Genomic DNA, 24548 nt, shown 5'->3' on the forward strand with positions numbered 1-24548 from the left:
GCATGTTACTGAAAAGTGAGTAGTCCAAAATGACTTTCAAATGGTCTCTGTGTGATTGTTTTTTTTCTGCATAGCAACCCCACCCAGCCCTTGTGCCAAACTAGCTAAACTGTAAACAGAATTTGAAAGTCATGCTGAACTGTACGACTGGACCTTGTGGATAGATTGATAGTCTCCTCTGTCTTTTATGGTGTAAACTATCCCTGTACTTCCCTGGACTTGATGATTAAATTAGCTTGATTTAGCTGCTGGCAACTCTCGTACCCTCATGCTGCATCCCAATAAATGTACCTTGACATGGGTTGTCTCTCCAGAGCTTCGTAAGGGAGGACTCTATTTCCATGGCTGCTCCACTCCACTTGAACACCAGCCCAGAGGAAATGGATGAACACTCCTTTTCCATGGTGTAGATTTCGCTGCTGTTCAGTACACGATCCCATATGTGCAGCTCTGTGATGCTCCCTGAGAAGGACTCATCCTTCTTAAAAGAGCCTCCAAAGGTATCCTGCTCCTGTCCAATAATGAAAAGGCCGTCACGGCCAATGCTGTCAGAACTGTTTAAGCCATCACCCCTAGAAACCACAAGACCATGACTAAATAGTGCCCAGCGTCCACCATTCTGACTCCAAGAAACGCACACCGAGTGCCAGGAGTCGTCGTGGTCGAAGGCTTCTTGATAAGGTCCATGAATGCCATGGACCAGCAGAGCCAGCTGAACAAGCTTGCCCTGGATCAGGTTTGCACGGAGCTGGAATTCATTAATATATGACTGAATGGAATAAGAAAAGATGGTGGAAATTCCAAAGCAATTTGGATCAAAGCGGAGACGGGTGCAAACAGTCACCGAGCCCATGGAGGGGAACTTGTGCAGGAGGCGTGCATGCTTCCTGTCCGAGCGCCCGGTGAACTCCAGAATCAGGGTCTGGAATGAACCTTTGGTTTCACCCCAAAGAGAGAGAAGAAACAGGCATTACTATGAAGGAAAAATTCTGGTACAGCTCAAGGAAAATATCGAAGCTAATCATAAAATTGCACTTTGTGGTCTTATTTCTACTATAAACACTTTCTATTCACTGTAAGCTAAGACTGTCGTGTGGCAGCAGAGCAAGTACAATTTTATATTCTATTACATTTCAAGTCAGTGAGTAAGGAAATGAGAAAAACAACGAGTCTACTATTAAAAAAGAAAAGGTGCTAATATGTTCATATAAAGTGTCACAAATAGCATACTGAACCTACTTGTCAGATGTGTCATGACTTTCCTGGCAATCCACACTGGCTGAGAGATGTTCAAGGATTTTAAAAAGCTGGTGAGCTCTTGCTTCTCCGCCGAGCTGGAGACGGTGGCTAAAGCCCCAGAGCGCTGGCTGCACAGTTCCCCTGCACTGCTCCACTGCAGGCGATCAGGCACATACTCGTAGTAGGACTCATCGTATGTCAGACTCCTGGTTTGCAGTGTAAACGCTGTTCAACAAAGAGAAAAGAAATTGGTGGCAATATATACCAGACAGCACCAGTTAAAATTCAGGCTGTGACTGATATAGCAAGCGACATGCTGTTGAACGCTTGCAGCTGTCACACACACATACACGTCAAATCTCCATCTACATGTAGAGTATAGTTCTAGAAGATTGGCCAAAGAAAATGGGAATTGATGTGCATTTCCACCCACTCCTCTTAGGGGAAAACTGTTGCTGAACCATTGCAAAATAAGAGGATGTAAGTAAAAGAGCACCAGTCAGACCTCAAGCAACGGGAAACACGATGGATAAGTGCCATTTAAGCTTATTTCATGCGTTCATTCGAGGCACCTTACACTCTCCTCATCAGTCCATCTGATGCTTTTCTGTTGCCATTTTTCGTCTCATAGCAGCAGATAAGTTAGAAAATGTGGAATTTGGATGAGTGCTTTAAAAACTTTAGCATTAATGCTAGTTAGCCTCTTAGCTGTAGTGACATGTCTTACTGGGTAGCAGTTAAGCATAGCGCTACTTGCTAGGTGTGTTAGACTAGTGACGTTAGCTAGTTACTTAGTCTCAAGTTAACAGGCACCTTTGCCTGGCCGACTCCAGAGAAATAAAAAGTGACTCACCTGATACGTAGCTGTGAAAAAAAACCTGAAAAATATAAGTTTAAGTTTTCATTACTGAAAGTTTGAAGCCAGATAATTTTCTATATTAATAGGAACAGAAACACAACAGACATCCTGACTAACGGAAAATCTTGAACGAGGGAGGGGCGAAGAACACCTGTGATTACTCCACCAAGTTAGTTACTTAGCTACTTGTTGTCCAGCACAACTTACCACGTACTTTCTCTTAAAGCACATTTTCAATAAAAAAGACAGGCTATTATCAAATCACATTTTGACAGCTTGTAAAAAAACAAAAAACAAACAAAAAAACGGCTCGTTTAAACAGTGATACCTTTAAGGCAGGAGAGCGCGTGCAACTTCACTGAGCGCAGTGATACAGGACGCTAAGGAGGCTGACCCCTGATCTTGATTGACTTTCTAGCCAATGAAAAGCGAGTATTTAAACTCTAACGAACGCCTTTCCAACAGGAAACTATAAACATTTAGTCTAGGAACCATAGGAACAATTACACTGGTGTAATTAATACAGAAGAATGCAATAAGAAACGCACTTGATCACAAGACACATTTAAACATCCACTATTATTAATAGACAGAAAGAATTAAGTTCACAGTATCATTATTATTATTCTAGATTTTCCTAACATTTTCACACCTGTAAGGCCTTAGAAGAAAAAAAAAATAATGTAACACACGTGTAAACACGGTGCATGGCATTTTGTGTCGAATTATCTTTGAGGAATGAGTCAGGAAAATGGAAACTATTGGGATGTGGGCGTTTTACACAGCTCTGAATATATGTTGCCTCGTTAAAAGACAATGTGTCTAAAATGTGGAGTGAAATACAAAGATGAAGTACTTACAAGCAGGCCTAAACTGGCGAACAGTAACCAGTGCATCCTGAAAAAAAGACCAAAAAAAATCATTAGCTGAGAGTGAAATGAAAATGACATTTAGTTTCATCGTACGAGGCTTTCATCTATCGGTCAGGCAAGAAAAACAAATGACATCGATTGTTTTACCTTAAATATTTGTCTTGCTAAAAACTTTTTTGCGCGTCTTCTCATCCCAATCCCGTCGTGTCTGTGAACGCAGCATGCAGCCACTCCTTAACGCCGCGGCTTTTTGTTGTTTTGTTTTTTTAATGTCCACAAGGTATAAGGTTACTCAATGTATGTTTTCTTCTCAGCCGTGCTCTGTCAGGCCGTCAGTGAAGTACAGGAGGAACCCTGGCGGTAACACACTTATTACAGCATGAGGGGAGGATGCGGAGAAAGCTGCAGAGGACGAGTGGGTGTAACCTGCAACGAGCACAGGGTTGCCAAAAGTAGGGTTCAAGGACCTCCGGGGGCCCTTGAGTGGCTTCCAGGGTGTCTACTCAAGCTAGAGGCTTCCACAATGACATAATACACAGATAAATGTGAGTCAAGTTAATGGAAGTTGTTCAGCTAACTTCCCATTATTTAACACAGTGAGATTAACGTATAAAAGCTCAATTTGCAGGTCTCACTGTCCACCTACAACAGACAAATAGTATCTTACCTAAGTGTGAATTCCAAGGATAAAATGTATTACACAGATCAATAAGCATGTGTATCACAGTGCCAATTCACAACTCATACAAATCTTCTCATAATAGGTGCAGCCTTCACCAGGAGTTCATGCTTTACTGAACAGTGGCCTGTAATATCAAAGGTTTGGGTCCTTATCAAATCAAGCCACATGAATTTATTGCAGGAGTACAAGTTGCTACATTATTTTGATATTTCAAATTTTCACAACGTATTACAAAACACTAAAAGGACACAAAACACTGCTTTGTGAAAGTACATGTATTAAGAAGAAACAGAGTATACAAGTATCTCCTGAGTGCAAATTGTTGCAGCGTTATACATCATAAAAGAGCAAATATGACAACAAAATCAAACATAGCAGAGAATGGGGAGAAAGGCTGTCATTATTTTTCCCAAAACACAACCTGAGCTGCCGCACGTTAAACTCTTACATGTTTGGATTAATGAAAAAATGCAAGCTAAGAATAATTTAGTGGCCTCTAGAAAAATAGTACAACAGAGAAGGCCTCGTACAGCAGAAGTGAACATTCTCCTTACAGCCATTTACTGCTCTTAACGGTGTTTATCCATCATGAATGACCCTGTTAGCAGTGCTTTCTCTACCATATCAGAAGTGATACGGACATAGGAATCACTGCTGTAGATTTGAAACGTCTACATACTGATTTCATGTTTGCCTTCACGTATTTATTTTCTTTGTAATTGAAAAACATAGCCCAATGAAATTATGAAGATATTACTCACATTTAGAAGGCAGAGTTGGCTGTATGTAAACGCAACAATTTTTTTAATCATCTTGGATGACAAGACTAGAGTCTCTGCAGTGTCTGCCGCACGACACACCTTCAAAGTTTTCTCACTATCAGCAATTTAATTTTTTACAGTAAATCGTACATGATGTGAGACAGCAAAGAGAAAAACAGGATTAATGCACATCATACCCAGTGTGGGCTGCCTTTGGACGACACACCTGGAGGGAGAGAATACACCATCTTATTCACAACTCGAACGGCACTGTGAGTGGTAGCACTCTCTTTAGTTAAGATTTCATCCTCTGTGCTCTTATCGGAAGCGGCAGAGCTTTTGCTTCCTCCTGCCTCCTGTTGGTTCCAGGAGGAGGACAGAGACTGCAGGGCAGAGTGGAGCTCTTCTTGTGCAGCCGTGATACTCTGAAGAAATGGAGGCTGCAGGGCCAGCGTCAGTGCTCCCTCCCTGGACAGACCAGTGATCAGCTCATCGACAGCCTTGGCAGAGGAGGAGATGAGCTCTCTGCAGCTGCTTGGGTCGGAGTCTCTGTCTTTTCCTGGAAGGAAGATGACAGTCAGACAGAAGTGACACCAGCAACAATAATCCGGTCAATTTTGGCAGAGGGTGGTGTCCACGCTGCTAGCCACTTTGCCAGCTAACCAACCATTAAAACTCGCATATTAAAAATTTACATTTTTTATCAATCAAATGAATAAAAGGTGTTATAGCAATGATAATGAGAAAACAAAAAAACACATTATACAACTGCATTAACTTTGATTGGCTGAGCCTCAGGCAAAGCTATAATGAAACACAGACTAAAGCCTGACCTGTCATGGCATAACTGTTCATCATACGTACTGATGCACTAATAAAACTGAATGAAGCCATTCAGTTAAGCTGGTAAAGACCTGCTCACTTTAATACAATTGACTGATTGAACCAATTGAAATCAAAATATATGAAAATACTTTTCCTAAACACAATGATGTATGAGCATCATTATATAAATCTTTATCCTGTAATGGCCTCTTTGCTGTATTATACTGCAAACTGGGCACTGAGAAAATCATCTTTGTGAAGAGCAAACAGCAAGTACATCTGGCTTTGGCCCTTGACCTGCTGTTTCTTCTACTGCTTTTGACCAAGAGATGTGTCCTGTTGCTGTACAATGTAAGTTACACTCGAAACGAGGTATAGCTGAATGTCCAGGCTGTGTGTATGTCAGAAGCTTCACCTCGCAGGGCAGCGCACAGGGAGGAATGCAGCTGTCTGATGGCCTGGTTCAGCTGGAACAGCTTGGTCGCTGCAGTCCTCAGTCTCTGCAGATGGGAAGCTGAGGCCTCCTCCTCCCCCTCCTCCCCCTGCTCCGGGTTAGTCTCCCTCCCCTGCTTGAAAACATGAACACACCCAAAAAAAATCGAATGCAAGACAGAGCAAATAAACAGCACTTATTAACACAACAAACACATCACTAAAACACATATACACATAAAATTACAACATTGGACAATACACAATGAATAAAAACTACACTTACTCCCATAACCAATAAGCAGCTCTTAGTGGCACTTAAACTGTAACTGCTTGAGTGAGTGTTACAAACAAATGGTCTGATTCTTAGATTCCTCAACTAAATTTTCCCAACTGGTATTGATATTTTAACCAGGGATCTCTGACTTGTCAGGTTTAATCCTGTATGTAGCCACTTCAAGAAACAGAAACAGAAACAGAACACACACACACACACACACACACACACACACACACACACACACACACACACACACACACACACACACACACACACACACACACACACACACACACACACAGAGAGAGTTGCACATGATGTCACTGAATGAACGGTGCTTCCATGGTGATGTGTCCTTTTCTATGACATAAACCTAATGGCCTCCTTCCCTGTTCACTGCAGTGCAGCAGAAAATGTTGCTAAGCCATGCCATTTATTCCAGCACACAGATGTGTACACAAGCCATTTTAATTTCAATTTACCCTCTTTAACTAGAGCAAAAAATAATTCCTGTGTATAATTTTTAAATTGTCAGGTTTATGTGTTTTTTGTTTTGTAAATAAAATAACATATAAACATTCATATAGTTGCATTTTGGCTGCCACATGTAATGACAATTCCATATCTTCTTTTTAAAAGCCATCTTTGCCCAATTTCTACAGGCATTTGAATAACTAATCACCATCCCTTGAAGACCTGCAAACTCTAAAAGTCCAAAATCTTTTGGTTCAATCACTAAATGACAATGCCTGCTGCAGTACATATTTATAGATGGGTCTACGTCCACGATCGCGCACATGTGCAGTCCTTGGTTTCATGGATGTAGCTGCCTCAGGCTATAATTCAGGTTTATTTGACTACAATAACACTGTGGGCAGCAAAATGCCCCTGCGCCTATATGTGTCAATGATTGGTTTTAACAAAAAAAGAAACTGTTTGTGTGGCTAAGATAACGACAAACAAGCCTGTTAGCTGTGACTGATGCCACTTCATTCAACACATTCATTACCTGAACGATCAGCAAGGGACGACTGCAGAGAGATAAGCCTACAGAGCATTGAGCTTTACAGGAGCAATAAAGACTGAGTGGCATCTTTAACGGGGCTGCTGTGGGTGTGGGTATTAATCTGTAACATTTAAGCCTGTGTCAAGATGGAAGATTGTTTTTAACCTTTACATATGCAGGGAAGCTTTGCTGAGCACGTATTCTTTCTTTGAGCCACAGTTTACCCAAACAAATACCAGCAGTTTCAGTAATGAAGCTGCAGATAGCCGATAGCTAACACCATTAATCAGATTTTTTTTTTTCTTTTTCTTTCTAATTCTGACCGTTTTTAATGCCAACCTTCAGAATTCTTTTCGAAAATTACATTCTTGGCAAAATAGAATATGAATCATCATGAAACTGTACTTTATTGTTTAAGGTGAGTTTGTGCTACAATACAAAAACTACAGCTGATAATAAAATATGTGTGGTAGTTTTGGGTAGTTTTCTAATTTAATTCCAACCCTTTTGAATTTGTTATTTCTCTTTCACTACAGCTTAATCATGTTACCATCCTCTGAAGTCTGACTACATACAACACAACAAATAAGTCCACATTTGAATTGATTATGCAATCCACGAGTCTTCAGAAACACAGAAAATAAAGAGGGCAGTGAATGGTCGGGAAGTACTGAGGCGTGATATTTCTGGCGTGATATGAGGCAATACAATTAACACCCATGTAGTTGCAGAAATCAAGATTTAGTTTCCCCAGACTTTAACAAAACTTTCCAAAGATGTGCAGAAATTAGAAGTGTTAGAATAACTCCTAGATTATAGTTGATCCTGCTGCTGAAACTCACCGTGATAAGGCAGTGCATGTAGCTCTGCAGAGCTAGGGCTAAATCAAGCATCTTGGATTTTAGGCTCTGCAGGACCTGTAAGCACAGATGGATTATGAATGGTGACCCATTTAAGAATATTTACATCCACCGTTATGGAAAGTAAACACACAAAATCTAGTTATATAACCATGACAACACAATTTGACTGACGCAGCCAGGTTTTGATCTCTTACTGGGTTCCTGGGGTAGGCCAGCTGAGCCTCTCTCAGCATTTCTCTGGTGAAGACGAGGCTCTCCTCTAAGAGAGAGGTGATGCCCTTATTGGTCCCCTTTAGCAGACACGGGACAAGGGACTGCTGAAAAGATGTAAACATATCATAACACACATCGTATTTTTGATAGCACTGTTCAGGTCAGTCACCAAAAGCTACAAAATACAATTAACAAAATATCCCTGTCGGTTTAGAAGACAGTTATGGTGACACTCAAATGTAGTTTTTTCTAGAACCTTGAAATTTTACCATTTATATATTGCTTTACTGTTTATTTTGCTGGTTAGCCTGTTGAATTTGAGATGCCTAATTCTACCCCTGGCCTCGCTCTGAGAATGAATGGCATGACATTTACTAATTAACCTGCATTACAGAGCAGGTTACTCCTTCCAGAACATGTAGGCTGACACCTCAGTCTCATTCCTATTTAGAGCAAATGAACAAGTTTTTTTCAATAATCTTTCTTAAGATAGGTTTCCTTACATTGCTAACACAGTGAAAAGAAGTGGAATCATGTTTTGAGTGGAGCATCCCATTTATTTTTGTAATACTGTGATATAATACCATCACAGCAAAAACAAACAAACAAAAATATGTATGAATTATGTGTCTATATGTACATAACAAACTACTGAAAGTATACAAATGTGTAGATACATGCAAATGAGGGAGTTCAAATAAACTGAACACAGGACAATATAATGGAATCAAATTATGTCCATCGCCGTCCTCCTGGAACTAAATGTTGTCTAATGTAAAAGACTGACATTTCTAAACCTTTTTTTACTGTGTGTTCCAACAGCATAATATAATATACCACTGCGCTTGCATGTCAACAAATCAAACACAGCGTATACTTATTCTGCTCAATAATTCGCGACCCCCTAATGTGATCCTTACTCTGAGATCCACACAGCTAATATTACATTCTCTAGTATTGTAGAGTGGGGGCTTGATTACAGTGAACCCCTGAGCTTTGACACAGATAGGAGCTGCTGTGGTATTAATGGTGGCGTTACCTTGCCTGTGGCCTGAGCACCCCGCTCCATAGCATTCAGCTGCATGCCTGTCATTGCCGCCAGGTGGCCAAGTGCAAGCAATGCAGCGTCCAGGCACTGACTGCTCTTCCTCCGTGCCTCCGTTACCATTGACGTGATCTCAGATTCACAACCCTGCACGGGGAGGGAGAAAATTTTCATTTTCAAGTCAGCACAAACAAACAGGTTGAATTAAAATTGATTTAACAGTAAATCAATGCAAGCAAGCCAACAAAACGGCCGACATAGTCTGAAGGGTTAGTAAATAAATTAAAATGCTAGAGAATGTGAAATATCAGGAGTGAGCAAGGAAAACTGGGTGTTTAGGTGCTGAGGCTGGTAAGGAATTTAGATTTATTTTCCATATATTCATGTTCTGTTTGGGGCTCAAGGTTGAGAATTCCCTCCGCTTGGTCATTTCCATAGACAGAGCTCAAACAGCTCAGAGCTAAGACACGTCAATTAATGCTGTGCATTTTGATTAGCCAACCCGTCAAAACTACACTGAATCAAAAATAATTTCTCTGTTCAGACTTTGCACTCTTTTCAACTTACTTAAATACTGTAAATGTCACAAAAAGCATAATATAATGTCACCACGTGCTCTTTAATACAGTGTGCTAATTTCTTGTGTTTACCTGAATGAGCAGCTGGAAGAATCCTCCCATCTTCTTGACTTGGCTCTTGAGCTCTTCGGCGATGGTGTAGAGCAGGCCGGAGGAGGGTTTAACACTGGCCAACCACTGCATGGTAACTAACACCGCGCTCTCTATGGCGGTGGTGGCCTTGACCAGCTGAGTCTGGGCCACCAAGTTACACACAAACACTGCAGGAGGAAAAAGAGACGATAGCAGATTGGTTCACCCACACAGTAGAGCAGAAGAAGAGAGAAGGTAAGCCTGGGGCTTTTAAAGAAGTCTGCTAATTAGATTTCTTTCAAAATATTGATATTTATTGAAGCTAAATAAATTAAAGAACTGGCATCTCATCCTAAAACCGTGAATCATATTGGTGTTTTTTTGCGCAATGCCAGACAACTACAAGGAAAAATAAAATGCACAGTGATTGTTTTCTAGCTGTTACCCATATATAGTTAACTGTGAACTTTGCCAATGAATTAAATATTCAAACAATGTATTTGGATCCCCATTAGCTTGCTCCTCTCCTCAGTCATGAAAGTCTGGATTTTAGGTTGAATCTCACCGTTCTCCTGGCTGTCATCATCCAGGCCGTCATAGAGGTCAGACACTGTTTGGACCGCCGCATACACCAGGTGCAGATCAGACGCCAGCCTGTCTGCCAGGCTTTCTTCTGTCCCACTACAACCACGCAGACGGGCCACTGACTGGCCAATCAACTCCTTGCAGACACCAGGCATGGCAGAGTCTGTGCTGATGGAATGGGTGGAGGGCGGTTTGACCACACCCATCAACCCTGGGACAGACACAGTGAAGAGTTGGGGTGTGCACACAGCTGACTTAACTAGACCTCATTCCTACAACGCTGTGTCACAGTAAAAATGGATTTGTCACAAAATCAAGTTTAGCAGCCAGTTTTACTTTCACAGGAATAACACGTAATCACCAAGTTTATTTCCCAAACTTTTAATGTGTGTGAGGATGTTAGCATTTTCCAAATTCACATTTTTTTGTGTGGATAAAATATCTCCTGCCCCTCCAAACATCAAAGGCGCTGTGTGTGTTCACTAAAGGTGGACAGCAAAATGGACAATTACACTACACTGTTCCTGATACCATTCCCATCTCAATTTCAACACTGCTTAAAAAAAAAAATAAAAATCAGTCTAATATTTGAAACATGGTGTTATTCAGAAAGCTGCAAATATTCAAGCAATTTTGTTCAGCGTCTTACCAGCAGACTGTGAGGAGCCGTTGTGGAGGCTCTGAATTGGATGGACCCGGATCTCGTAGAGACGCCCTGAAATTCTCCTGCTTTTCAACAAGCTCCTGCTCCTGATGTCAAACAAACCAGAGGCAAAGCCCCGTGAGTACCCTGCCAACATTTTACATTTATAATTCATAAATAATTATTAGGAATATGTATGCTTTTATTCAGAACGACCTCCAGTGTGTTTAAAATTAATTTGGTGTCTTCTCTAAGGCTGGTTAGCACAAAGTCAGTTGCAAAAACCATTAGTTTCATTGCAGCTCAAGGTTTGTCTGCACAGTTGTTGTCCCAAACCTTTTAAAAATGAACCACTGCTGAAGTTTGTTACTCTGTACTGCCTGTTCCACTTTTCATCTGTGTGGATTTGCTTACTGGATCTGAGAACTGTAATTTATTTGCTGACGTTGCTTTGAGGGGACTGGAGACAGACTACATTTACTCCTGTTAACGTGGGCAGTCTCGACATGGTTATGCTAATCTGACTTTAAGTACGTAAGAGGCACATTTAGACAAAGGTTTGGTGTTATTTTGCAAAGATGCATGTTAAATTCATGTGTTAAAGAGTTAAATGAGTTCAGCAGGAGAATAGATATTGATTATGATGAACAAGCTACAGGAGGGAAGGTCAGTAAACAGCTATGACTGTGGCCATAAGGCTTAGACATGGGTTTAATGGAGAGAGAAGGGTTGAAGGAACCACAGAGCCCGTGCCATGTTTCATTTGGCTGGGTCTGCTGGTAGTTCAGGCACCACCAGGAGCACCATAAACATGCTTGACAAGAAAAACAACAATGTGAAAGGAAAATGTTGGGGGTTCTGCATGTAGCATACAGGCTGTGTGTGTGTGTGTGTGTGTGTGTGTGTGTGTGTGTGTGTGTGTGTGTGTGTGTGTGTGTGTGTGTGTGTGTGTGTGTGTGTTGGGTTATGGGCTGAGTGTGAGTGAGAGAGGCAGAGACTCTTAGTGTCTTTTCCTTTTCTAAACCCCTTGGCCTGGCTTTTGTGGAAATGAAATTAATAAACAGAGGAAAAAGAATAAAGAGGGAAATATTCTGTGGGCAGCAACTTCAACATCAACTTTTCGTGAGAGAAAGAAGGATGTGTTGAACGTCAAAAGTGCGTGCCAGGTTGTAAATCACATTGGTGGAAACTAGGAGGACTCTGAAAATAACCAAAATCTTCCAAACTGTTTTATAAAAATGACTTTCCATGTTCCATCCACATACCTTTCAACTTTCCATATGCATCCATTTGCCTGACACATTGTTCACATTGAAAAAGTGCAGGAGGCTGCGGGTTCAGTTGAGTATGAGGGCTGTGGGTTTAAGAGCCACACACTGTACGGCGAAAGCACTGTCCATCCAAGCCCTGGCACTGTGAACAGTGAGGCGGACACTTGCAGATAGACTGTCCTGAACTTCCCTCAGGAGGTTGCTGGAAGTGTTTGTGAACACTTGCATACTTACACATTTCAAGTCAGTGGACAAGAATACCAATTAAGTCCCTGAAATCTAATGGAAATGGCAGGTGCTGGAAAGAGGGATTGATGGATAGAAGAGAGGAAGAGCTGGATAATTACCTTCGGCGGGAGAAGGAGGAGGTGGAAGCAGAGGAGGCCGATATATCTTGCTCCCACTCATCATCAGGGTCATAAAACACATCGTCATCTTTAGAGGTGGAATCCCCCTGCGGAGAGTAAACTATTGCTGACATGCCCGGTCTCATTTACTCAACTTAATGAGAAAAGCGCAGCAATGTGAGGCAGCATCCTTCTGTCAGGCATAAAACAACCCATTCTGGACTGTAAATAAGGTCAAACGCCTGGGAAATTGGCAATTGCACTTGAGGTGATGTCAGATGTCAGAATATGTAGAATGAGGAACAAACAGGCTGGATGGCTGAATATGCTTCACTCCACAGGCATCATACATCACTTTATTAGAGCACTGATCAAATGAAATAAGAATGCACAAGCTTCCGATGATTTTTCAAGCATTTCGATGGTTTATCAGCTTCATAATGAGCAGTTTCATAGATTTATACCCTTTAAGGGTATAAATGGGTTTATGATGTTATTATGTCCATAATCATTCTGATTCTATACACATACATATCTAATAATACTGTCCATTAAAGCTCTCCATAAAACCATTTATTCTCTGAATCCTTTATTGTAAATAAAGATCACAGGTAGCTTGAGACCGTCTAAGAAAACTGGCTAAAAGACTGATAAGCACTGTGGTGGAGGACACTCTTAAACCACACAGGGCCTTTTCTGTCTGGTGAAGATTGTCACCAATGAACGTCTGTAGCACCCTGTGTATGTTTAAGATTTTTAAAACCATCATTACAAACGCCCAGGCTGTTTCCACACCAATAATCAACTCTGTTTTACTTTCATTTGCATTAGAGTAAAAAGGTTACTTAGTCAGGCTTCATATAGTTCAAGACAATGTGCATTTCTTAATGTTTTTTTAAAACATGAAAACAATCATTAGGTAAAACGTGATGGCCTGAAAAGGCATAAGTGATGTAAGGCAGACCTGCTCGAGTTCCCTCATGGCAGCCATGTTGTTTTGGAACTTGTCCAGGCTCCAGAAAGTGGAGATCCCCAGCTTTGTGTTCTGAACCCGCACCTGTGGCGGCCCATCCTGCTCCTGGGTCTCAATGTCAGAGCTTTCGTGTCTATAACACAGGAGAGGCAAATCATTTTTGGCTTATCTTAAAAGGGGGCAGAGTCATTTGGTAGAAAGACTTTTGATTTTTGTTGAGATTTAAATCCAGTGAATCCTCCTCATCTTCTGCTCGCTGTTCTGTGTGTGCCAAAAAAAAAAAATCTGATCATTGCACACGGGCCTGGCTCTGTAAATGGGAAACAAACCAACACCACTGTTTCTATTGAATAATGCATTTTTTGGCACTGTCATGGCACAGAATAGACAAATAATCAGTAATTAGAGGCATGCCTCTTTCAGCCTTCTCGCTTGCGTGGGCTTTAAATTTGAACAACATATTTTTTATGGTAGCTAAACATCTGTATGTTGTGTATGGATGGACGGTATGTTTACACATAATTAACACCCAAACACAATGCAAGTACTTCCAAATGTGGTCAAGCTGATTTGATTACATTCCAATCATAACGTATTTTACCCTGCAGTAACACGTGTTTTTCCTTATCTGGATAACGTGCACGCATCCATGATTCCACATTCCAGCTATAAATTGGTCAAAGTGGCTTGGACCGAGCCACACACACTATTCCAGCCAATCAGCAACAGGTGGTGTTCACACTGGTGCACAGGACAAGGGAAAGAGGACGAGAGAGGGATGGGAAATCTGGCATGCTAACGGGTAATTGCATTGTGAAGAAGGAGAGATGGCAACATCAACAGCCTTTTTCCAGAATGACTCAACTCACCTTTAAGTAAGAGGATACTTCCAAATGCTTTTTAGTCAGAGCCTATTAACATTAATGTGACATGTGAGCTGTATAATAAATCACATGTAAACTGAGGCCTGATGTCATTTCATACCTGCTGAAGACTGTGTTTTTCCTCAGTTTAGCACTGATCTTATTGGCTTCTTCAATCATCAGGGAGAACTTCATGGTATCCCACTGTGGAGTGACTGCAATATGGACATGAAACACATTAACTTCACCGGAGCCGAGGAAAGTGTATGTGGCTTAGACGGTTTTAATTTCAGTCTGATGTAATAGCACTGGATGGAAAAGATTCAGCCTATGAGAACTGTTTAATTACTGCTGTTAGATAACTTACCAAGTGCCAAATGTTACACTACTCTTACTGTACCATCTGATTTTCAAGGACACTTCTCTACTCCAATGTGTCTGGTTTAACAGGATGGGCCCCATCCATCTGGAACTCCACTTACATGGTGTGAACTGTCACTGTGGTTCCTAACTCCAATATGAGCTCAGTAGTGACTTGAAAGCTCTCACCATTTTGGGGGGTGTGATTTTTCCTTATGGTTCTTTTCTTCTGCATCTCCTCAACCTCTTTGCTGATCTTTCTCTTCTCCGCCTCCAGGGCCTCAACAATCCTCACTTGACGCACACGGTGTTCCTCCATCGCCTGTGAGTGAATCATGGTAATATACACAATATTAAAAACCACCAGGCCAAAACATTATGCCGAGCGCCAAGTTCCACCATGACTCAAAACATATCCCAAATGGCCCATCAGTTAAACAAAAAAGCCAGTGTCAGCATATTTGCTTAAACGACTCAAGCTCATTATGAGATCATCAGAAATGGTGAGAATGAGCAAGTGAAGAAAAAAAAAAAGAAAAGAAGAAAAACTTTCCGGAACTTAAAGGGAGAAGGGCATTTATCATTCCCAGGTGTTGTCCTGGATTCTGACCTGGGCTTCCATGTGCAGGCGGAGGCGTGTCTTGTGGGTGTCCACCTCCTGCTCCAGCTCCCGCTTGGCCAGTTTCAGCTCTGCCATCTGGCTGGCCACCCTCTGCTGGTCCAACTCCTGCTGACGCTGCCGCTCAGTCTCCCCATTCTGAACACATGTGGACGTTACTCAGTATTGGTTGCACAAATTTGTGGGGTGTACAGGATACACAAAAGTTTGTAAATGACAAAAAAACTATTTGATGGTTCTGCAAGGAGGCAATTTAGTACACACGGTTTAAAAAAATACTATTTGTGCTCATAGTTTTGTCAGCTTTTGAAAGTGTCCTTCCAATTATTGCCAAAGCAGTACTGCTAAAAACCTGTAAAGTGTCACACCACCAATTTGTCAGACCTACGGTTCCCTGCAAATGGACATAATTTATTAGTCACAATCCCCTAAAGTGATCATAAATGGAAGAGAGATACCAAGTAATCAGACCATGGAGAGAAAATAGAATGTGTCATCGTTTCAATAAAAAAAAAAGTATAAGTTTTGTGTACCAGCTGTCTCTCCAGGGCTCGGATCCTGTCCTCATAAAGCACCTTCTGGTCAGAAAGCTCCTTCTGGGCCACCTCTTTTGCCATTTGGATTCCCTGCATCATCTCCTCTTTCGCCTTCAGATGGGCTTCTTCAATTTCTGCTTCCAACCTGGGACGCACAAAGGTGGCTTAGCGGGGTTCTGATTTTAATCATTAGTCTGTGCAAATGCTGTGGATGGTGCCCCTGACAAGAGATGGCTGATATGGTGATATTAAGATTTTTTTAATCTGGTTATTTGCACTCACTGAGCTCTTTGGGCTGCCAGAAGCTCATTTTTGGCAAATTCAAAGTCTTTGTGGCCATCGCCTGCGCCTGTCCAGCATGACACCCGCTTCCCAGACTGCACCTCCGCTGGATGGTTGAAGCGGAAGTAGTGGTCTCCACCAAGAATCACCCGGTCACCCTGGAAGCCATAACCACAGAGAGTCAAATGGATAAACATTTTACTGTAAGTTTCTCTATAGTGTAATGCTAAACTTCAGCTGGGTTAGGGGATCTTTCTGATCGACTTACATGGTGTAGCACAGTGGATTCAGATATGAGGTTCCCATTAACAAAGGTTTTGGCGTTTTCCATGGGAGTGATGCTGACCGTACCCTGGATGTTGGTTATAATACTAAAACAAACAGAAAAAATACACGTTGACTGTCTGCTGTAGCCAAAAAACATGATAGCTAGATCAGCAAAATGGCTAGATTGATAAGAAAAGCTACGTAATTAACATTTGGTCCTAAAACAATTAACAATGATCATGATTAATAAACTAAACGTGACAAAGTATCAAAACAGCATCTCTCTGCAGTGGCGCACCTCTGCTGAATAAGAACATGTTCAGACCACAAACAGTACTATTTTACTGTTCTCTTCTGCCACTAGCATTTCTGAAGCCCTGCAGCAGTTTGTTCTCACCAGTGTTGTTCAGCGATGAGGGCCCCTGTCAGCTGGATGTCATGGCTGCACTCAGACTTGAGCTTGCCCACTGTGGTTCGACCCTCTTTGATCATGTAGAGAAGCATCTCAGACAGCTGGGGATCCTCGTTCAGGTTCACCAGGTTAGGGAGACGATTGTCCACTTTGAAAGTCACACCTGCTTTCTGAAAACACAGACAGTGCAAACACTTCTTTCACACATTGTTATACGTGCGTGGATATGAGAATACTTATCACAGCTTGGTTCAGGGTTTGCTACTTTGACCATTGAGGGTTAGCGTGGTAAAGAGACACAGTGGATGAGAGCCTTGACACGGTGAAACTGAAAGTACTGTACATAGGAAAGTTAAAAAGAGAAAGGAAATAAATCTCATGCTCAAAAAACCTGCAATTCTTTGGTTTCTTCACGTTTGCGGATTTCAGCTTGCTCCAGTTTCTCTCTCCACGCCCTGCCAGAAATCAAGATGAAGTTGAACAATAAAGTAAATCACCTGAGATCAAATTCTCCTATGATTGTCCAAAATGTATCCCCCTACTCAATCATTTATGAACCTTTCACCGACTAAAGTTCATGAAAAGGAAAACATCAACGTTGACTTGACGTTTTTGTTTATTGTATTTGTTTCGCTTTTTTAAAGGAAAATATTTGAATTATGCTTTTTTTCACCTGCACAGAATAATAAGAATTGAAGATGAGAAAAACAAAACATATGTACATATGAAACCAGAGCAAGTACATGCAAACACATGTACATCATAACTGTGGATAAGAGTGGAAATGTAAATCAGCATTACGAGGGTGAGCTGTTGAAATCTGCTGCAGCTTTCACTCTGACCCCATCAAAATGGAGACAGATCATATCTGGGTCTAAGAAGATCCAGTTAATGCATCGAACACTGACCGGTTGGCCTCGACCATCTCTCTCTCTTGCTGACAGAGTTTGCTCCTCAGGGAGGAGATCTCCTGCTGGAACAGCCTGACCCTCTCTGGTTCGATCCCCTGGGAGCTCATCTGGGCTGCTCGCAGCTTCTCCACCTCAGCCTTCAACTCTGAGGACACACACAGTTTGTCCAAAACGCTTTGTAAAGCTAAAACATATAGAGCAGTTTGGAGGAAATACACACTGAAATGATCATCCGCCAATATGAAACTGCAGGGAGTTACATAAAAGTCATGAAAAGGTGTTTCCAGACATGGCTTTAACAGGGGCTACAGTAATATTCAGATTTTGTCAGTGAACTTATTGAATGTCACTTACTGAAGACAATTTACCGAGCAACACTGACCTGATTTATAACGGTTGAGTCACATTAACTTTGAGTATCACACACTGACAGGTGATGTGAGACAAATCCACACCAAGAGCTCCCCTTACTGCTAAAAACGTCAAACAGCAGCGCGATCATCTCATGAAAAATAATACTTGCATGACAGTTAGCCGCCATGTGCAACTGACAGTGCATAAATATGGCCTGGAGGCAAGGTTAGGGCCAGGCCTTAATTGAACTGGGTAGTGAATAAGCTGGTGATGGATAGATGGACAGGGGGAGCGTATGCGGAAGAGAAGGAGAGCAAAGGAGATCAAGAGCAAGACATAAATAGAAAGATGGACATTCACATGGAAAAAAAGATAAACATACAGAGTCAAAGAGAGGCAGATAAAAGACTAGTGGACAGAAGGACAGAAAGTGAATGACAGTTCAAATGAGTTTCCGTATGTGCGTATGTAGTAAAGCTATTAAGGAGGGGGGAGTTATTAAGAAACGTGCTCTGTTCACTCCGTGAGGCCACACTGCTCGGTACAAAATGAGGACGAACAGGTGAAGTGCTGTTTGTGTAGGATGGCAGATGTTCAGGTTCACAAAGAACTGCCAAGAACAGAACTACTGCTGTATATAAAAGACCACGGCGAAAAAACCTCTTCACGATCAAGATTGTTTTTCCAAGGCAGCTAGGTGTTTTGTTAGCCCTGCTCCACATTCCCCCATTCATGTCACAGAAGCAAAATCTGTTTTTGTGTGTGTGTGTCTGTGTGTGCGTGTGTGTGTGTGTGGTGTCTACAGTCAGTGATGGCCAAGGACTCACCTCAGCCACATCTACCTCACAACTGGCTACATCCACAGTAAGTGTATGCAAAATCCCTGAAAACCCTGCTACAGGCAGCTGGTTGACAAACATACTGATGAAGCATGATGAAACGATTTACTATATCTATTTAGGATGAGCAAAAAAAAAAGTTTATAAAGCTTAATGCACTTATAATACAATAAAAATAGGCCAGAGCTAAATTAAGGCCAACAGGAGTTACTGAATACGGATATTTTGCGAGTCTGACCTCTGATGAGCTTGGCGCTGGTGTCCTCGTTGACTTTTGCCACGTTAATGATGGTGCGGGCCTGCTGGGCATAGCGCAGAGTGCTCAGGCTTTCCTCCACATTGCTGCCCGCTGGGCTCAGTGTGGCGATCATGGCCGTCTTAGAGTTACCACCGAGGCTTTCTTTCAACAGCCTGTGGAAGAAAAAATAATAATAAAAAAAGGGATTTGGTCAGGATCATACTTGGAGATGAGATCTGCACCATTACTGTAAGTTACAGAAAAAACAAAAAATATATTTTGGCAAGACTGTCTAATTGCTCTCATTTACAATTACTGTCATCTTTTGAAGAGTAAAATTCAAGCACTTTCGAGGTACCTAAAACAAAAATTTCCAGAATCTCAAAGCCTTTATCATCACATATACAGTATTACGACTACAATTATGAAAAATGAAGTTTGGAACTTAGAAATAAATAAATATTAAATAAATTCAACATCAGGAGACATCAAACAAATACGCCAAAAAGTTGAAATTCTAAAACATTTTTGGTTTACTTAAAGGTTTACATGAAACACCAGATCATGTTGTAAATTGAGCATTTTTCAAGGAGTATATTCAAATTCAAGCATATTCCTAACTTTGAAAACATAATTTAAAAAAAAAAAATCAAGCATTTTGAAAACGTCCAAGACTTTATACAAAGCATGTGATTTACAGACATAGTAATAGTCAAGAGAGCTTACATAGACAAACAGTATCTTCTACAAGAGCAGCAGTGTACAAGCACTTTGATCCCTCACCATGTCAGGACAGACTCTCTGTACGGTATGAAGACCTTCTTTCTGGTCAGCGCCTGCTCTGACAGGGCAGAGATGACCTTTCCGAGGGTAAGCAGGGATTTGTTGATGCTTGCACCCTCCTATAAGGACACAGTAAAAATGGCATTTCTTGTTTTATCATAAGTACATGGATGAAATGAACAAAAGCTAAGCCTCACCAATGAGTAGCCTTATCAAAGGATAGCATGGTGTGTGTGTGTGTGTGTGTGTGTGTGTGTGTGTGTGTGTGTGTGTGTGTGTGTGTGTGTGTGTGTGTGTGTGTACCCTGAGTCGGTCTCCGCTCGTCTGAGCCGTGTTAGAGCGTTCGCTGCCTGCCAGGTCCACCAGGTTGATCCTGCTGGTGATACTGTGCTCGTGCTCCTCGCCCTCCACAAACTCAGTCTGCAGACGAGCACACAGACATACTGATCAGCTGTGTAACACATGACCCTGCAAGTTCATTAGTGTCACTGAAGACTTATTAATTTACATACTCTTCACATTATTAAAAGAGTGTGCGTGTGTGTTTGTGGGGGTGGGTTGATGTGTAACATACAGTAATGTTGAGAGGCCATACCTGAGTCTGGGTCATAACCAGGGTAAAGACAGAGTGGGATCTGGAGCTCTTGTCATTCATTCCTGTGGCCGCTGTGGCTCTCTGCTTGTTGCCCAGCTTCAGCCAACCCTAAAGAAGGACACCAGGAATAATGACTGAAACTCTTTATGTGAAATCTCTCTTTTCTGTGCTACACTTTGGATATATCTTTGATGGTCAAACCTTATCTCTATTGTGCCTGCACTGTGTTCTTAAGACATAAATATTGACTACACTTAGTCTACCTGTCATTGAATCTGCTCACTCATTCAATGTTGTTCTTAAGAACATCGGCTTAAGGACGAGGATCCAAAAGAAGGAAACATTGACCGCAGTTTCAACCTACCTGAATGTCATTGTAAGAGCTCACAATATTCCTGTGAAGAAATAACAAAGTGAGCAATTCCGAAAATCACCATTCAAGAATATTCCATTGGTATTTCTTGAAGGGTAATACAACAAAAGAAATAAAAGGGTTTCTCACGCAGAGAGGTCAGCAACGTAGGGACCGTGGACTGGATGTTCCCTCACCCTGAGCTGGAAAAACAAATCAAGAGCATTTATCTTGTCTGTACATTCTCAGGTTATTAAGCTCTACCAATGACCATAAAGACTGTCGCCATGGCATTATCAGCAAGGATGCAGCTCTAAAATCTGCAATTATGAGGATATGTTCCATGCAATCTTAACTTTCCCTTCAACAACAGATAAGTTGGTGATTTGTCTGAAAATGCAGCAGCCAGTTTCAATAAAAGCAAGTTGTATTTCTTCAATAAAGCCTTAAATTTAGGATGGTTATGTACCACAGTGGCAAGTAAAATATGACATATTTACAAGCCGCAATAAAAAAAAATAAAAAAATTCAGTCAGTTGCAAACTACTTACGGGCATCCTCCTCTGGTTTGGCTCATCTCTGGTCACCAGCAGGTCATGGATCTTCTCATTGTACACTTCAAAGTAGCTCATCTCTACATGACATTTGACCTGACATGTAAAAATGGATCACTTGATGAGTTATGTAACCAGGAAAAAAGGATGGTTCATGTCTTTTTTTCTCTTTGGAGTGCTTTCTAGTGGAAAAACTACAACCTCAAGACATTTCTAACAATTCTAGGGAAAACTGAGTAAAGGAACATAAAATAAATTAGAAGTATTTAACCAGGAATAAACACTTATAAGAAAGACTTTACCTTTTCATTTTCCATGGAGGCCAACCTAGAAAAAAGCTCATGGCAGAACCGCGGGATTACTCCTTCCTCTTCTCCAAAGCCCATCATCCTAAATAACAATCATTTCAAACAAGTCAAGCCGATGGTAGACTGATTGTTATTTAAAATACAGATCCCAGTGTATACGCTTTCCAGGGTAAGAGAGCAGAGAGGAAGAGTTTCAGTGGAGCATAGTTGACTGCAATAAACTGAAACCAAATATACTCACGTGTACGACTTCCCAGAGCCTGTTTGGCCGTAAGCAAACAGGCAGGTGTTGAATCCTTCGAAGGCCCTCAGCAGCAAAGGTTTGGCCAGTGTCTCGTACACCGTCTGCTGGCTGGCGAAGGTGGGGTCATGCTGATCCACGGAGCAGAAGGAGAAGTCATAGGTGAAGGAGTAGCTCTGCTTGGAGTCTGGATGCTGGACAACAGTCTCCTGGCCGTTCATGAAGATGACCTGCAATGCCTTCTCTGCCTTCTCTCTGTAACAGCAGAAATATTGCTAAACATTATTTCACACAGTGGTTTTCTCTACCAGCAAGATTTTTTCTTTCCAAGAATCATAAGTCTGAGCGCTTCGGTAACCTAACTACACAGCTGGTTGTACAGGGCTGCAATCAACATTATTTTCATCATCGATTAATCTGCACATTATTTTATGGATTAATTATTTGTCTGTATGTCAGAAAATAGCCCATCACAATTTCCTCAAGTCAAAGGCAAGGATATCAGATTGCTTGTTTTGCCCACCCAACTCTCCAAAACCTAAAAGATCTTAAGTTTACAATCACATTAGACACAGAAAAGCAGCAAATCCTCACAGCTGAGAAGTTGACACTGGAAAATGCCTGGGTTTTTTGGAAAATGTTGCTTGAACAATGACTTCAACGACTGGCCAATTTCTGCCCATTTACATATCGATTAATCGCTTCGGTTGTTCCCATTTCATGCAGACAACATTTCATACATGTTGTGAAATACAGTGTATTTCTGTAGGGTGTTTCATTTGTTAATTATCCTAAAAATAAAATTCATTGTCTTTGTGTGTTCAGGATAAATTTTACTGACCTGCTAACAGCCCAAGAAGAGATCTGTTTAATTACACAGCATCTGATTAAAGTACACCACGGTTTATCATACTGGTACATGATGTTGGGTTTAATTAGGCACACGGCCCAAACCCTCATCTACTCCTGCACAATTTACTCATCAATTAAGACAAACACTGGATTACAAACCTGGCATTGAAAGGGCGTACACGCACAGCAACAGTCACTGCACTGTTTTCCATCTTCAGTGAATCTTGCTGCTTCAGAGCCTCACTGGGTCTGGAGAGCGGCTGGTCGGTAGGTGCTGGAGCTGGAGCAGGGGTGGAGGTCCTGGTCTGGGTCACGTCACCCTTTTGGCTTGAGGTGGAGGTCTGTCTCACCTGCAGCGCGGCCTGAGCCTTGTGCACACCTGCGGACGCCTTGCTGACCCGAGGAGCCGGGACGGGTTTTGTGTCTTCCCTTTGTTGTGCTCGAAATCTGGGCCTCTCTAGACTTGCGGATTTGGCTGTCACTAGCTTAGGAGCTTCCTTCCCCGCCAGCCTCTCGAACACGTCTCTCTTGGCGGCGATTTTCTCAAACGGGGTCTTCTTGGTAGGGGTTTTAAAGGTTTGGGCCTGGTCCTCAAGCTGCCTACTTGCGGAGTAAGAAGCGCAGGGGGGCGTCGGCCTCCTCTGGGTTTCCACATCAGCGTCTCTTCCATTGCTTTTAGACGCAGTTTCTCTTAAACTCATAGACCTGAATAAAACAGGTGTCCTACCGTTTGCTTCACTGAGGATTTTGGACGTTGGTTGCAGACCAGAGCGGCTGACCTCACGCTGTCCGCACGCGCTTTTATCCATCGAAGGAGTCCTGGTCCTGCGCTGCAGGGTCAGTCTCTTCTCCGGTGCTGGCGTGGTATTCTGGATGCTCTCAACCATCGTCTTCTCCGTTGTTTCACCCCTGGTCTTCCTCCTTGACCTCCTCTGCAGAGTGAGTCGGCCGCGGTAAGGCGTCTGCTGCCCGCTGCCGCTTTTCGACAGCGCAGAGATGACATAAGTCCTGTTCACCTGCCGGCTTTTATCAGATAACCGGCTGTCTTCACACGCAGAGTCTCCCGATGTTATCTCACTTTTACCCAGAGTTGTGTCTGTCGCTTTGAGCTCGGCCAGTCGCTCCCTGCCCGGTGTCCTGGCTGTTGGAATTAGATGGTCATAATACGCTGTGTGCTTCCTCGCTTGTACACTAAATAACGACATGGCAGTCGGCTGCTAAAAGCAAAAAACGTTAAAACGAGTTTACGGGTTAGCTAGCTAACGGAAACTTCACTCCGGTTAATCGTTTACCTACAACAATACACGACATGAAGACATGGGACTCGGTACGTCAGTTAAATCGGAATATTTATCCATTCAAATATAATACGAGTTGTGTTCAGGCGAACAGAGCTACTTTTGTTTGTTATTGTCCCTTCATCGCTTCCGCCATCGCCCGCTTCAATTTCAAACCGAGTACGCAAGTGACAGCTGATTGGCTGAATTCTCGGAAATCGTTACGTCACGTCAGGGAGGAGACATGTTGATACATGGAAACGACGCTAGGTGGCAGCACAATCCAGGGCATCCTACCCCATAGCCATTACTCATATTTTCCCCTCTAAAATTAGCAGTCTACCGTTACAGAACATAAC

General features: G+C 42.1%; 3 protein-coding genes across 3 annotated transcripts in view; all 3 read right to left on the reverse strand.

Moving 5' to 3' along the window:
- The window catches only part of LOC139330541 (adhesion G protein-coupled receptor D2), an 85672-nt gene extending 82493 nt beyond the window's left edge, over positions 1-3179 (reverse strand). Inside the window, exons 1-5 of the mRNA XM_070961501.1 lie at positions 3118-3179; positions 2959-2995; positions 2093-2117; positions 1240-1464; positions 292-933 (exon numbers count right to left, since the gene is read on the reverse strand). Coding sequence (XP_070817602.1) covers positions 292-933; positions 1240-1464; positions 2093-2117; positions 2959-2994 — 928 coding nt within the window. The 5' untranslated portion in view covers position 2995; positions 3118-3179. The remainder of the gene's footprint in view (positions 1-291; positions 934-1239; positions 1465-2092; positions 2118-2958; positions 2996-3117) is intronic.
- Positions 3180-4604: 1425 nt separating this feature from the next.
- On the reverse strand, positions 4605-24117 carry kif14 (kinesin family member 14). The gene is made up of 29 exons (XM_070961591.1): positions 23072-24117; positions 22061-22315; positions 21814-21901; positions 21509-21607; positions 21108-21160; positions 20970-21000; positions 20606-20713; positions 20314-20430; positions 20011-20129; positions 19228-19400; positions 17794-17941; positions 17277-17340; positions 16871-17055; positions 16475-16577; positions 16207-16364; positions 15922-16069; positions 15380-15526; positions 14959-15091; positions 14531-14624; positions 13538-13679; positions 12574-12680; positions 10962-11062; positions 10293-10523; positions 9728-9915; positions 9072-9224; positions 8014-8136; positions 7799-7873; positions 5654-5804; positions 4605-4972 (listed from the first exon to the last, which is right to left on the reverse strand). The coding sequence occupies exons 1-29, from the start codon at positions 24115-24117 to the stop codon at positions 4605-4607; spliced, it is 4908 nt and encodes a 1635-aa protein (XP_070817692.1).
- Positions 23410-24548, reverse strand: part of LOC139330599 (GRAM domain-containing protein 2B) — a 93049-nt gene continuing 91910 nt past the window's right edge. Inside the window, exon 14 of the mRNA XM_070961599.1 lies at positions 23410-23422. The gene's annotated coding sequence lies outside the window, so the exon portion shown is untranslated. The remainder of the gene's footprint in view (positions 23423-24548) is intronic.

This window comes from Chaetodon trifascialis, chromosome 4 (assembly GCF_039877785.1).
Source record: "Chaetodon trifascialis isolate fChaTrf1 chromosome 4, fChaTrf1.hap1, whole genome shotgun sequence".
Taxonomy (NCBI): domain Eukaryota; kingdom Metazoa; phylum Chordata; class Actinopteri; order Chaetodontiformes; family Chaetodontidae; genus Chaetodon; species Chaetodon trifascialis.

Excerpts from the sequence above, each read along its gene's own strand:
- kif14 (XM_070961591.1), bottom strand. The coding sequence starts at position 24,117 with ATGTCGTTATTTAGTGTACAAGCGAGGAAGCACACAGCGTATTATGAC. Across the intron at positions 17,341-17,793 it reads GAGATGGTCGAGGCCAACCG|GGCGTGGAGAGAGAAACTGG; the intron begins GTCAGTGTTCGA and ends GATTTCTGGCAG. Across the intron at positions 9,225-9,727 it reads TCTTCCAGCTGCTCATTCAG|GGTTGTGAATCTGAGATCAC; the intron begins GTAAACACAAGA and ends CTCCCCGTGCAG.